This window comes from Artemia sp. Qi Xiang Cuo, chromosome 12 (assembly GCF_049724085.1).
Source record: "Artemia sp. Qi Xiang Cuo chromosome 12, ASM4972408v1, whole genome shotgun sequence".
Classification (NCBI taxonomy): domain Eukaryota; kingdom Metazoa; phylum Arthropoda; class Branchiopoda; order Anostraca; family Artemiidae; genus Artemia; species Artemia sp. Qi Xiang Cuo.
In genome coordinates, this window is record NC_142805.1 from 27,756,092 (window position 1) to 27,770,201 (window position 14,110).

Genomic DNA, 14,110 nt, shown 5'->3' on the forward strand with positions numbered 1-14,110 from the left:
CGACAGCATTCACCTACGAAATGGCTAAGAAGTATGCCTGCCCAGAAAAGTCAAAAATAGCAAATTAGTCATCCCCAAACTATAGGTTTCAGACAACAAACACCTATGAAAGGATAAGAAATTCATCTCAGAAAAGTCAATAGTAGCAATCCACCCATCCCAAATCATAGGTTTCAGACATCACACACCTATGAATGACTAAGAAATCCGACTCAGAAAAGCCTGAAATAGTAATTTATATATCCCAAATCATAAGTTTCAGACAGCATTCACCTACGAAATACTAAGAAATCTTAGCTTAGAAAAGTCTGAAATAGCCAAGTACTCATCCCAAACTCGAAGTTTCAGACAACAAACACCTATGAGTGACTAAGAATCCTAGCTCTGAAAAGTCCAAAAGCAAACTATATCTCCCAAATCATAATTTTCTGAAAGGACACACCTATGAAAGGCTAAGAAATCTAGCTCAGAAAAGTCAAAAATAGCAAATTAACCATCCCAAATCATAGGTTTCAGTCAACACACACCTACGAATGGCTAAGAAATCCTGCTCAGAAAAGTCAAAAAAGAGCAACCCACACAGCCCAAATCATAGGTTTCAGACACCACTCACCTATGAAAGACTAAGAAATCCGGTTATGAAAGGTCAAAAATAGCAAATTACATATCCCAAATCATAGGTTTCAGACAGCATTCACCTATGAAAGGATAAGAAAACTAGCTAAGAAAATTCAAAAATAGCAAACTAGTCATACAAAAAAATATGTTTCAGACAACTAATACCAATGATAGGCTAAGAAAACCAGCTAAGAAAAGTCAAAAATAGCAATCAAAACATCCCAAATCGTAGGTTTCATACAACACACACCTATGAAAGACTAAGAGATCCAGCTCAGAAAACTCAAAAATAGCAAACTACATATCCCAAATCATAGGTTTCAGTCAACACACACCAACGAAAGTCTAAGAAACCTAGCTCGTAAAAGTCAAAATAGCAAACTACTCATCCCAAACTATTGGTTTCAGACAACATTCACCTACGAAATACTAGAAAACCTTAGCTCAGAAAAGCCTGAAATAGCAAACTACACATCCCAAATCATAATGTTCTGACAACACATACCTATGAAAGACTAAGAAACCTAGCTCAGAAAAGTCGAAAATAGCTAATTAAACATCCCAAATCATAGGTTTCAGACACCACACGCCTATGAAAGACTAAGAAATCCAACTCAAAAAAACCCGAAATAGTAATTTACATATCCCAAACTATAGGTTTCAGACAGCATTCACCTACGAAATACTAAGAAAGCTTAGCTCAGAAAAGTCTGAAATAGCCAACTACTCATCCCAACCTCGAAGTTTCAGACAACAAACACCTATGAGTGACTAAGAATCCTAGCTCTGAAAAGTCCAAAAAGCAAACTACACCTCCCAAATCATAGGCTTCAGTCAACGCACACCTACGAATGGCTAAGAAATCCAGCTCAGAAAAGTCAAAAATAGAAAATTAACCATCCCAAATCATAGGTTTCAGTCAACACACACCTACGAATTGCTAAGAAATCCAGCTCAGAAATGTCAGAAAATAGCAACCCCCCCATCCTAAATCAGAGGTTTCAGACACCACACACCTACGAAAGACTAAGAAATCTGGTTATGAAAAGTCGGAAATAGCAAATTACATATCCCAAATCATAGGTTTCAGACAACACTCAACTATGAAAGGCTAAGAAACCTAGCTCAGAAAAGTCAAAAATAGCAAACTAGTCATCCCAAACTATATCTTTCAGACAACAAACACCTATGAAAGTCTAAGAAATCCAGCTCAGAAAAGTCAAAAGTAGCAATCAACCTACCTCAAATCCTAGGTTTCAGACAACACACACCTATGAAAGACTAAGAAATCCAGCTCAGACAAGTCAAAAATAGCAAATTACATAACCCAAATCATCGGTTTCAGTCAACATACACCAATGAAAGACTAAGAAATCTAGCTCAGAAAAGTCAAAAATAGCAAACTACTCATCCCAAACCATTGGTTGCAGACAACATTCACCTAGGAAATACTAATAAACCTTATCTCAGAAAAGCCAGAATTAGCAAACTACACATCCCAAATCATAGGTTTCAGACAACACACATCAACGAAAGACGGGTGCACGGGGGGTGGGGCACAGGGAGGGCCTTTGGGGGACCGGAGGGCCATTTGGGGCCCGGTGGGCCGTGGGGGCCCCGGGCGGGCGTTGGGGGGGCCGGCGGGCCCTGGGGGGGCCGGGGGAGGGCCTTTGGGGTCCGTTGGTCCTTTGGGAGCTCGATGGGCCTTTGGGGGGCCCGGGGGTGTCCTTTGGGGGGCCCAGGGAGGGGGGTGGGGGGCCCGGGGGCCCCTTTGGGAGCCCGTGGGACCTTTGAGGACCAGGGGAGGGCCGTTGGGGGTCGGCGGAGTGCGTTTGGGGGATAACATTTCGAAATTTTTACTTTTTAGTTTACCTTTTTTGCGGCGCATCCCTGCGGCGCATCGCTGCGGCCTTTCCTGCGGTGCCTCCCTGCGGCGCATCCCCCGCGGCGCTTTCCTGACCCGCGGCGCATCCTGCAGCAAATCCTGCGGCGCTTTCTGGCCCGGCGCATCCCGGCGGCGCTTCTCTGGGCCTTGGGGGACCTTTGGTGACCGGGGAGGGCCTTGGGGGCACAGGGGGGCCTTTGAGAGTCTGGGGGACACTTGAGGACCGATTGGTTCTTTGGGAGCCGGTTGGCCCTTTGGGGGCCGGGGGAGGGCCTTTGGGGTCCGGGGGACAGTTTGGGTGGCCTGCGGGGACATTTGGGGACCGGTGGATGGCCTTTGGGACCCCGTTGGTCCTTTGGGAGCTCGATGGGCCTTTGGGGGACCCGGGGATGGCCGTTGAGGGTGTGGGGGTGCCCTTTGGGGTCCGGGGTACCCTTGGGGGGTCGGGGGGCCCTTTGAGGACCTGAGGTGGGTCTTTGAGGGTCTGTGGAGGGCGTTTGGGGGGTTGGGGCTCTATGGGAGCTTGGGGGGCCTTTGAGTACCGGGGGCTTCCTTCGGGGTTGTGGTGGGGGATCGGAATCCTTTGGGGTTGGGGTAGTGGACCTCACAACACTGTTCAAATGGAACTTGTGTATTATAACGACCACACTCAAAACCTCTTCTAAAACCCTTTCTAAAATCTTCTTTCAAAATGTCTCTAACGGTTTAGCCGAAATAATCCCATAAAATGGATAAAACCGTTTCGCCCAAATAATCCCTAAACGTAATTTCAGCGTGTTTCTTTTGAATGGCATCTCTGCGCCAATGCATTTCAAATTTCTTGGAAACCCTTTCCTACGTTAATCTCTTCATCTCATAAATTTTCCTAGCTAAACTATTAGGGTTTCTTTAGAATATCAATTTACCTCTCCGACTTAAAGCTCCGTGAAGCCGTATTTAAAAATAGAATTTCTATCTCTTTAGACTCCCGCATAATTCCAAGATAACATTTGATGTCAACTATAATTCCTGACACTAAAGATCAATGAAGCCCTATTTAAAAATAGAATATTAATTTTTCTCTCTGTCATAAAGAATGTTTATCCCTCAGACCTAAGATTAAATAAGCCTTAATGTTTCTTAATTCCCCCCTTCGTGAATCAATAATTTCCCCTAGCGATTATGTAAAATCAAGTTCACAGGTGCTATTTCACATGATAGTCGAGAAAAAAAACACAGAATACCGGTGTTATACATCAGTACCCCCTTCTTCATACATAAGATTAAAGAATCAAGTATATTTACTAATTCTCCCCTTCGAGAATAACTAATTCAAACTATCGATTATGTAAATCAAGTTCTCATGTGCTATGCTTGTTAATCAATAAGTATAACCTCGCGTATGTAAATCACCCTTCGTGCCATTCGCACGTTTCCTAAAATAACCCGAGCTATTGACCTAGACACACCCCCCCGAGGATAGTCGTGCGCTACTCCTAGTAGAATTTATTTAAAGTCAGACAACCTCTCGGTACGCCCTACGGATACACTCGCTTCGTGCCATAATCACTCATTTCCTGATCACGTGGCACATCAAAAACAGATCGATTGACCTTGACCCCCATTAGACTCGATCGATAATCCTTGAATAAATTACGTAAAAAAAGTTATAGGTGGCAGCAGGGGTGCGTGACACGAGTAGCACCCCTCCTCTACTGGGAAGGGACATTGCTATGAAGGGGGCGCCGGATTTCCCAGCATTATTAAAGAAAAAGATCAGGAATTAAATAAAAAAAAACAAGTTTTTCAACTGATCAACTGATTGTGATTAAGAGGTTATTTTTAAAGAACTGGAAAAAAAATTCGAACTATAGTTTAAAGAGCAGGGTATTGACTAGAGGGCGAACCCCCTAATATACGTGTTAAAATTTTATGAATATAGCAAGTTCGTTACGTAAGTTAATTCTAAGTTACGTATATTTATTACTAATAAAAACGTTCGTAAATAAAATTAAACAAGTTTCGAGAAAGCCATTTAACCAAATATAATATGCAAAATTTGTTTTAATTATTCATTTACGGTGAGCCAAAATCAAAACCTGCATTAATTCAAAAACGTTCAAAAATTAAATAAAAAAAACAAGTTTTTTAAACTGAAAGTAAGGAGCGACATTAAAACTTAAAACTAAAAGAATTTTTTCCTTATATGACGGGGGCTGTCCCCTCCTCAACGCCTCTCTCTTTACGCTAAATTTTTACTTTCTAACAACTATATTTTTTTAAAAAAAAAAAAAACTTTATATTAAATAGCGAGGCGTTGAGGAGGGGACAGCCACCTACATATACGGAATAATTTATGTTCGTTTTAAGTTTTAATGTCGCTCCTTACTTTCAGTTTAAAAAACTTGTTTTTTTTTATTTAATTACGTATATGATTGGGTTCACCCCCCAGTTAATACCACCCACTTTAAGCCAAAAATTTTTTATTATTTTCATAATAGCTATTCATTATAATTAACGGCCTTTGTTATTAAGGGGTCATTTTTAAAGAATTGGAATTAAGTTCGAAATTTAGCGTAAAGAGTGTGGTATTGGCCAGGGGGCGAACCCCCTAATATACTTATTAAAAATGTATAAATATACAAATTCGTTACTTAAGCTAATTCGTAAGTTACGTATATTTATTACTAATAAAAACGTTCCTAAATAAAATTAAACAAGTCTCGAGAAACCCATTTAACCAAATAAAAGTAAAATTAATATGCAAATTTTGTTTTAATTATTCATGTACGGTGAGCCAAAAACAAAATCTGCATTAATTCAAAAACGCTCAAAATCAAATAAAAAAGCAAGTTTTTTTTTAACTGAAAGTAAGGAACGACGTTAAAACTTAAAACGAACAGAAATTATTCCGTATATTAGAGGGGCTGTCCCCTCCTTAACGCCTCGCTCTTTATGCTAAAGTTTAACTTTCTCACAACTCTATTTTTTTTTAAACAATAAAAAACTTTAGCGTTAAGAGTGAGGCTTTGAGGAGGCGGCAGCCCCTTTCATATACGGAATAATTTCTGTTCGTCTTAAATTTTAACGTCGTTCCTTACTTTCAGTTAAAAAAACTTGTTTTTTCTTATTTAATAGTATACATATACTGATATTTAGTAATCAAAATGTTAATATTATTTGATTTATTAAAGTTATAAAAGTAAAAAACATTTATATTTTTTGAGTAAAGAGCAAATTATGTTATGGCCTTGGGAAGGCATAGGGGTTTTGAGCCCAACTTATGTTAATTTCTGCGCGTTTTGAGTTTGACTCGGTTATTTATTGTAATTTCTGTTCATTTTGGGTTTCGTTAATTTATCGATGGTGATTTGCGATAGTTTCACGCTTGGTAGATTATTATATTTTATTTTGGCTCATTTTTGTTTAATGAAGTTCTTTACTTTTCTTTGAAAAACTTATTTTGTGGAAAATTTTTTTTTAATTAATGCCACTAAATAACGATAGGGAACCCTTTTTACAAGAAGATACCCAGCCAGAATCTTCTATCTAAGATTAAGAGTTTCAGCAACGATGCCCAGGGCAAATTACCTGAACTAAACATTTTTAAGCAAGGATCTTTATCTTCAGTAAAAAAAAAAATCCGAAAGTTAGATTGTTAGAATCAAAATTGCAAGCCCAAACGCATATCTATATTCCTGGGCTGTGACACGTAATCACTGGGTCGTGACACATATATGTACCGTTGAGTCATGACAAGAGAAAATGCTGTATTTTAAAATTTGTCTTCGGATAAAATAGAAATGAAGATCATAGATTTCCATTAACTGTTGGTGCTAATCACTTGAAATATTTGGTAACTACATTTTGGTGTGGATGGCCAGAATTTCAAGAAGTTCTTTTGACTCAATAACTTGATGTCTTTGGCGTAGAAAAAAAATTGTTTGTCAGAATTCTAAATACAACCATTCATTTTAAATGTGAGACTGTTTCTTTCTTCAAACTAGTAAAAACTGTTCTGCATCTAACTTAAGCTTTCAAAGATAGCTATGTAATTAGTTAAGTAACCTAAGTAAAACCTCACATTTTTTTCAGGATTTTGCTTACTACGATGTGTGGAACAGCCGAAGAAACCGAAAATTGAGGAAAGTCCGTCACTGTCCTCTTGCACAGATGGAAGTGAGTTGTACAGCAAGTTTAGTGATTATGACATAGACACTTCGAATACAAACAGGATGCAAACACAATTTACAGAAGATGAGGAGATTACTCCCCCTCCACTTAGCCCAGGGGAGGAACTTCTAGAGCAGTTTGGAGGAACAATGCTTGCTTTTACTAAGTCCCCCCTCTCATCAAAGAAGTTCGAAGATCAGCCCACCGATAAGACAAATCTAAATTCAAGTTTATTTATGAGAAATGGAACCAATGTAAAAAATGTGACAAAGGAAAAAAGAGATTATAAGCATTCTGGTCATTTGCCGAGTGACAAAGTTTTAGTAAGAAGGGGATCACAATTTCATGTAATAGAGCAGAAGCATTCTAACCTAACACAGTATGCAATTAATGAAAATTCAGATACATTTTCACCGAGAACAAACAAATACAAACAAAAGAAAATGGCTGAATCACGTAACCATTCTTCCGACAGTTTAGCTTCCTCTTCAGAAGGGTCTATATATGCTAAAATTGATGATGTCATGAGGCCTTTACCAATTAGACAAATATCAGTAAATTTGACCATTTTTGAAAGCCAAATAAAGCAAATGAGGACACTAGTCAAAGAAGAAGAGGAAGATGATCGTAATAATCCTCTTAACCTTCCGTTAAACGCCATCTACGAAACCCGTCATTATCTGTCATCTCATCTATTTCTTATCAATTTTAGTAGCTCAATATTTCATGATTACATGGAAAAAATTAGCAAAGAGAGTCTTTTGAACAGTTCAAGTTTATTGCCTCCAAGTATTTATGTCTACGATTATCCTCAAGAAGGACCTTCAAAAGTCTATGTATGCACTCCAGCTCTCGAAATTTCCTGGCCTGATGCCAGCTTTGAATGGTCTTTAAGGCCTAGAAATAAAGTAAAGGATAATCGCACTGGATTAATCTATAAGTGGCCTCATCACCAGACTATTGAGATGGTTCGCCAGCAGGGCTGCTACCTTTACCCAAATGGTGATAGCATTAAAGGTATGCCAACAGCCCACTCTGATCTTCAGTGGGAAATCTCTTTTGATAAAGCGCAATTTTTACTTCTTAATACCCTAACTTCACCACAAATGAGGAGCTTATATTGGGCATTACTGATTTTTCGTGACCAAATTTCAGATCTAGGATGTATTAATACCAGGCATATTATCAATATTTTGTTTTATATGCTGGAAAGCAATTATGGCGACTGGTCTGAAGTAAATATTGGTGATAACCTGAGACTAATATACGAAAATTTACACGCTTGCTTGATTAAGAAAAAGCTACCGAATTATTTTCTCGTTAAGCAGAATCTTTTCAGGTCTAAACAGGTTCATAGTCTCAGAAGAGTGCAAGAGAAGGTTTTTCGAGTCTTCGAAAACATAGTACCTCATATAATAAGTATTGGTAAACAACTTAAAAGCTCCCTATATCCGCTTCCAGATTTTGATAAGTTAAGAGGAATTCTGACCGATAGTACAACATCCTTACTAGCACAAATAAATCCTGCTTTGTTGCCAAGCCAGCCAAAAGAGTCGGGCAAAAAGTCTAAAAGGAGTAAGCTAGCAGATGATGAGGAAGACGGTTTTTGGAGCACTGGAAATAAAGAGAAGCTTCAAAAAAAGGACCCTACACAACAATATTTGCGAGATAACTATAAGAAATTGCAGGCTGATAAACGGAGGAAAGAAAAAGTACAAAGCAAAGAAGAAGATACTGAAATGTTTACTTTAACTAAATCATTTAGTAGAACACAAACGCAGTGCCTCATAGAGTTTTTCATTGATCATTTTCTGGAGCTAGTGCGTACTGCAGTTGACTTGAAGTCATATAAGGAAGCAAACACTTTGCTTGATCACTGTGATAATCTTGTAACTCTTTTAAAAGAACTTGGTATGACCTCAGACGTTGAGGCTTTTTCTTCAGAAATTTGTCGAATTCGTCTACTATTCAAAAAGGAATATGTAAAAAGTCAAAAGACAGTAGCAGGGCTAGACTTTCATAACACGCAAAAGGGAAAAAACTGGGTTCTCAAGAAAACTGAACCCCTTCCTGATATTCCGAGGAACGAAAAGCGCATTGACAGATCCACTCTTGGCAAATCACTTGGCTATTTCCCAGATACAAATGACAACGCTGTCCAACTTATCCCTGAACGACCTGTGTCTGAACCAGATTTTACAAGAATGTGGGTAGAAGCTCAGGTGCATAGTAGTTTTAGTGAATCATCCTATGTAGCAAACGATATGCCAAATGTTTCAACTTATGATTTGAACAGCAATAATAATGAGATATATGACAAAATAGAAAGCCTAAGACCTGTGATACTCTTAGGTGGAAATGATGATGGTGATGAATCTACTGACTTATAAAAATTTGTTACGCAAGTGTCAAAATAGTTTTTAGTGAAATTTAATGGCCAAGAATATATCTTAAAAGGAACTTTTGGCAGAAAAATTAAAACAAGGTAATTCTAGAAGAAATGTAACCTATGGAGGAAAACTTCTCCCCAATAGCCGATACGATTTTTAAACTCAATAGCAACGCCTTATCCAGGGAAGTTGCCAGGTTTGATCCCCCCCCCCCCCGAAATTTTGTATAACTCATAAAAAAGTAACAAAATAGATATAAATAAATATGTGATGTGTCTTTTTATGTTGAAAACTTATCTTTTCTTCTTTACTGAAAGTCTTTACTTATCTCACTTCCATTTTTTTTTCATTCAGAGCCTATCTATATAGCAAGATTACAGAAGCTCAGGATTATCAGGAATAAAACACATAGGACATTGGGTTAATATACAAAAATCTTGTAACCGTGTAACCGATAGTGCCTTAAATTCAAGTAGAAAAGGTCACACTAGGGTGAATTCCCCTGTCTTGAGGAGTGTTTGCTTATGTAGATTAGTTAGTGTAAATGACAAAAGACTTCCGTGGGAGGTTTCATACTGAAGGAAAAAGCCAAGTCTTTAGGCTCATACCATCATCAAAATTTCACTAGACAATCCTAAATAGAAATTCCTTGCTTGAAAGAAAGTCACCGAATTTGTCTCGGGCATTTATTATAAATAAACATGATTTAATACTTGTGTAAATATTATTAAATGAAAATTCCTAATTTTAATCAAATTCTGTTTTTTGTTTATTCCCCCCCCCCCCCCTCTTGATTATTTGATATTCTCTTCTCCTTGGTAATTTGAATTATTCTCTTATACTTAGAATATCAAATAGTCGAAAGTCGACTGTTCTATCCAACCAATTAGAGACTAGCTTGATAAGGATGGTGGTAGTATTCCCTAGCGCCACTTTCAGACAGCTTCACTAGCAAAGAAAAGAATTTCAAAGAAAACTGAATAACTGATAGAATTAATCTGCAATCTTATAGAAATAAAGATGAATCTTTTTAATAGATAATAATTTGCCAGATTTGTTTTTTTTTCAAGATTTATTGTTAGTCAACATCTAGTCCTTACGAAGCAGGCCGTATGTTAGAATGGAAAAATCATATTAGATTTTTACATAAGGTCATCTATTAAACTAGCTTAATTAAGGCTAGTCTAATTTAAATTGGTAGGCCGAGTAGTGACAGAACTATTGTTTCTCTACCCCCTCCTGCATTTAAAGTACCTTCAAACACAAGTATGCATATATGCCAAAGAAATTGCCAACCGTTAGATGGTGTTGGTAATTTTTCTTTTTTCAACACTAAAACCAGTTTTTACTCTTATAAGTTTCTTATACTCTTTTTTTAAATAAAAACAACTAAACCCCAAACAATTCTTGTGCAATAAAGTAAACTGAGGTTGTTTTTGAAGGAGCCATTTCAATAAAACCATGGAGCGTGCTTCTTGGTGCTGATAAAATTAACTCAGAGTTACAGACAAGACCATATCCAGGGGGGTTGAAGGGTTTAACCCCCCCCCCCCAGAAATTTTAGTTCAACTCGTAAAAATGTAACAAAACTGTATATAAATTTTTGATGTGCTTTTTTTAAAATTGTAACCCCCTCCCTCCCCCCAAAAATACCCACCCCTTGAAAAAAAATCCCGAAGAAACCCATGGTTAAAGCCTACCCTTTTTTCTGAATACAAGAAAAATTTATTATTGCCGTAACCTGTTTTCATGTATATATTGTAAATAGCTACTGTACATATTTTTTACGGTTTTTATTTATTGTGTATTTAAAGTAATGAATATAAGTCATTCTATATCAGCTATAAACGCTAGTACAGTACAGTGAATAGTGCACATGTAAGCAGAGTTCTCAATAATTGAAAAAAAACATCGAAAAGTCTTTGATTTTTAAAGACTGATTCTATAATTTCTGTTGAATATATGTGCAATTTTGTTGATAGATATGTTGAGTTGTAATGTCTTTGCTAAGCCGAAATGTATTGAATCGTATGATTTTCAAATTTATTTTGTTCCATGTAATGGTGAAAAAAAGGAATTTTTGGCAGAAAAATTAAAACAAGGTAATTCTAGAAGAAATGTAACCTATGGAGGAAAACTTCTCCCCCATAGCCGATACGATTTTTAAACTCAATAGCAACGCCTTATCCAGGGAAGTTGCCAGGTTTTATCCCCCCCCCCCCGAAATTTTGTATAACTCATAAAAAAGTAACAAAATAGATATAAATAAATATGTGATGTGTCTTTTTATGTTGAAAACTTATCTTTTCTTCTTTACTGAAAGTCTTTACTTATCTCACTTCCATTTTTTTTCATTCAGAGCCTATCTATATGGCAAGATTACAGAAGCTCAGGATTATCAGGAATAAAACACATAGGACATTGGGTTAATATACAAAAATCTTGTAACCGTGTAACCGATAGTGCCTTAAATTCAAGTAGAAAAGGTCACACTAGGGTGAATTCCCCTGTCTTGAGGAGTGTTTGCTTATGTAGATTAGTTAGTGTAAATGACAAAAGACTTCCGTGGGAGGTTTCATACTGAAGGAAAAAGCCAAGTCTTTAGGCTCATACCATCATCAAAATTTCACTAGACAATCCTAAATAGAAATTCCTTGCTTGAAAGAAAGTCACCGAATTTGTCTCGGGCATTTATTATAAATAAACATGATTTAATACTTTTTTAAATTTTATTAAATTAAAATTACTAATTTTAATAAAATTCTTTTTTTTTTTTATTCCCCCCCCCCCCCCTCTTGATTATTTGATATTCTCTTATCCTTGGTAATTTGAATTATTCTCTTATCCTTAGAATATCAAATAGTCGAAAGTCGACTGTTTTATCCAACCAATTAGAGACTAGCTTGATAAGGATGGTGGTAGTATTCCCTAGCGCCACTTTCAGACAGCTTCACTAGCAAAGAAAAGAATTTCAAAGAAAACTGAATAACTGATATAATTAATCTGCAATCTTATAGAAATAAAGATGAATCTTTTTAATAGATAATAATTTGCCAGCTTTGTTTTTTTTTCAAGATTTATTGTTAGTCAACATCTAGTCCTTACGAAGCAGGCCGTATGTTAGAATGGAAAAATCATATTAGATTTTTACATAAGGTCATCTATTAAACTAGCTTAATTAAGGCTAGTCTAATTTAAATTGGTAGGCCGAGTAGTGACAGAACTATTGTTTCTCTACCCCCTCCTGCATTTAAAGTACCTTAAAACACAAGTATGCATATATGCCAAAGAAATTGCCAACCGTTAGATGGTGTTGGTAATTTTTCTTTTTTCAACGCTAAAACCAGTTTTTACTCTTATAAGTTTCTTATACTCTTTTTTTAAATAAAAACAACTGAACCCCAAACAATTCTTGTGCAATAAAGTAAACTGAGGTTGTTTTTGAAGGAGCCATTTCAATAAAACCATGGAGCGTGCTTCTTGGTGCTGATAAAATTAACTCAGAGTTACAGACAAGACCATATCCAGGGGGGTTGAAGGGTTTAACCCCCCCCCCCAGAAATTTTAGTTCAACTCGTAAAAATGTAACAAAACTGTATATAAATTTTTGATGTGCTTTTTTTAAAATTGTAACCCCCTCCCTCCCCCCAAAAATAACCTCCCCATGAAAAAAAATACCCAAGACACCCTTGGTTAAAGCCTACCCTTTTTTCTGAATACAAGAAAAATTTATTATTGCCGTAACCTGTTTTCATGTATATATTGTAAATAGCTACTGTACATATTTTTTACGGTTTTTATTTATTGTGTATTTAAAGTAATGAATATAAGTCATTCTATATCAGCTATAAACGCTAGTACAGTACAGTGAATAGTGCACATGTAAGCAGAGTTCTCAATAATTGAAAAAAAACATCGAAAAGTCTTTGATTTTTAAAGACTGATTCTATAATTTCTGTTGAATATATGTGCAATTTTGTTGATAGATATGTTGAGTTGTAATGTCTTTGCTAAGCCGAAATGTATTGAATCGTATGATTTTCAAATTTATTTTGTTCCATGTAATGGTGATTATTAAAATAATTGTTCATTTTATTTCTTATTCGTTGATGAGATTCAAGGGCACCGGCAGAAACTTTTTCAGGGGGGGGGGGCCAAATGCCAAAATATCATTGGTGGGTGGGTGACAGGGAATATATTTTAAGATATTTTTTATGTTGGAATAAGTCTATTTTTAAATACTTTTAGGAGAGAACTTTTAAATAAAAAAAGCAATTAAATTGCATGCAAAATGAAACAAAATACAGTAAATTTTAAACCGCAAGGATTCCTGGCAAAGGGATCAATTTGTTTAATTAATAATATATTTGATTATTATGCATATAATATTAAAAGAAAATCAAACTCAAACCAAAATTACAGAAATATTGCTTCCGTAGATTATAACATATGTAGACGTGTCTTATTACAATTTCCTATACCTTAGAATAGGTTATAGGACAATTCTCCCCCTCGAACGTAAATCCCTTATATATTCAGACATTTAAGAAAGAATGCAATAGCGAAAGTAAAACAAAATAGTTCATACTTCAATAATCCCTGTTTGGATTTTGATGGGCAATCAAACAGCTCGTGGTAATGATCTATAGGAAGGGAGCGACCCGGTTCAATAGTAACCAAAACTCTGAAAAACTGAATTTCGAACGCTAAAGTTTAAATTGTGTCCCATTTCTTCAAAAACAGCTACTGAAACACAAGGGTTGTTTAATTAGAACAATAAGTAACTTATTCAAGCGCCGAAAGACTCTAGCGTGAAGAGCGAGGTATTAAGGAGGGGGTAACCCCCCTCATATATTTAATAATTTCTGTTCGTTTTAAGTTTTAATGTTGCTCCTTACTTTCAGTTGAAAAAACTTTTTTTTTCAATTTAATGAAGATTAAGGATAAAAAATTTTCTAAAGGCAATGAAAAAAGTATGTCAATTAAAGTAAAAGTATATAAAAATGGAAAAAGTAATTAATTAAAAAATTTACACAAAAAATAGCCTACTTACAAGAACTAAGAT

At 36.2% G+C, this 14,110-nt stretch overlaps 1 protein-coding gene across 1 annotated transcript in view; it reads left to right on the plus strand.

The window, feature by feature from the left end:
* LOC148945958 (uncharacterized) overlaps positions 1 to 11,756 on the plus strand; it is a 46,919-nt gene extending 35,163 nt beyond the window's left edge. Inside the window, exon 3 of the mRNA XM_089097839.1 lies at positions 6,578 to 11,756. Within this exon, the coding sequence (XP_088953965.1) occupies positions 6,578 to 9,045 (2,468 nt within the window). The 3' untranslated portion in view covers positions 9,046 to 11,756. The remainder of the gene's footprint in view (positions 1 to 6,577) is intronic.
* The last annotated feature ends 2,354 nt before the right edge of the window (positions 11,757 to 14,110 follow it).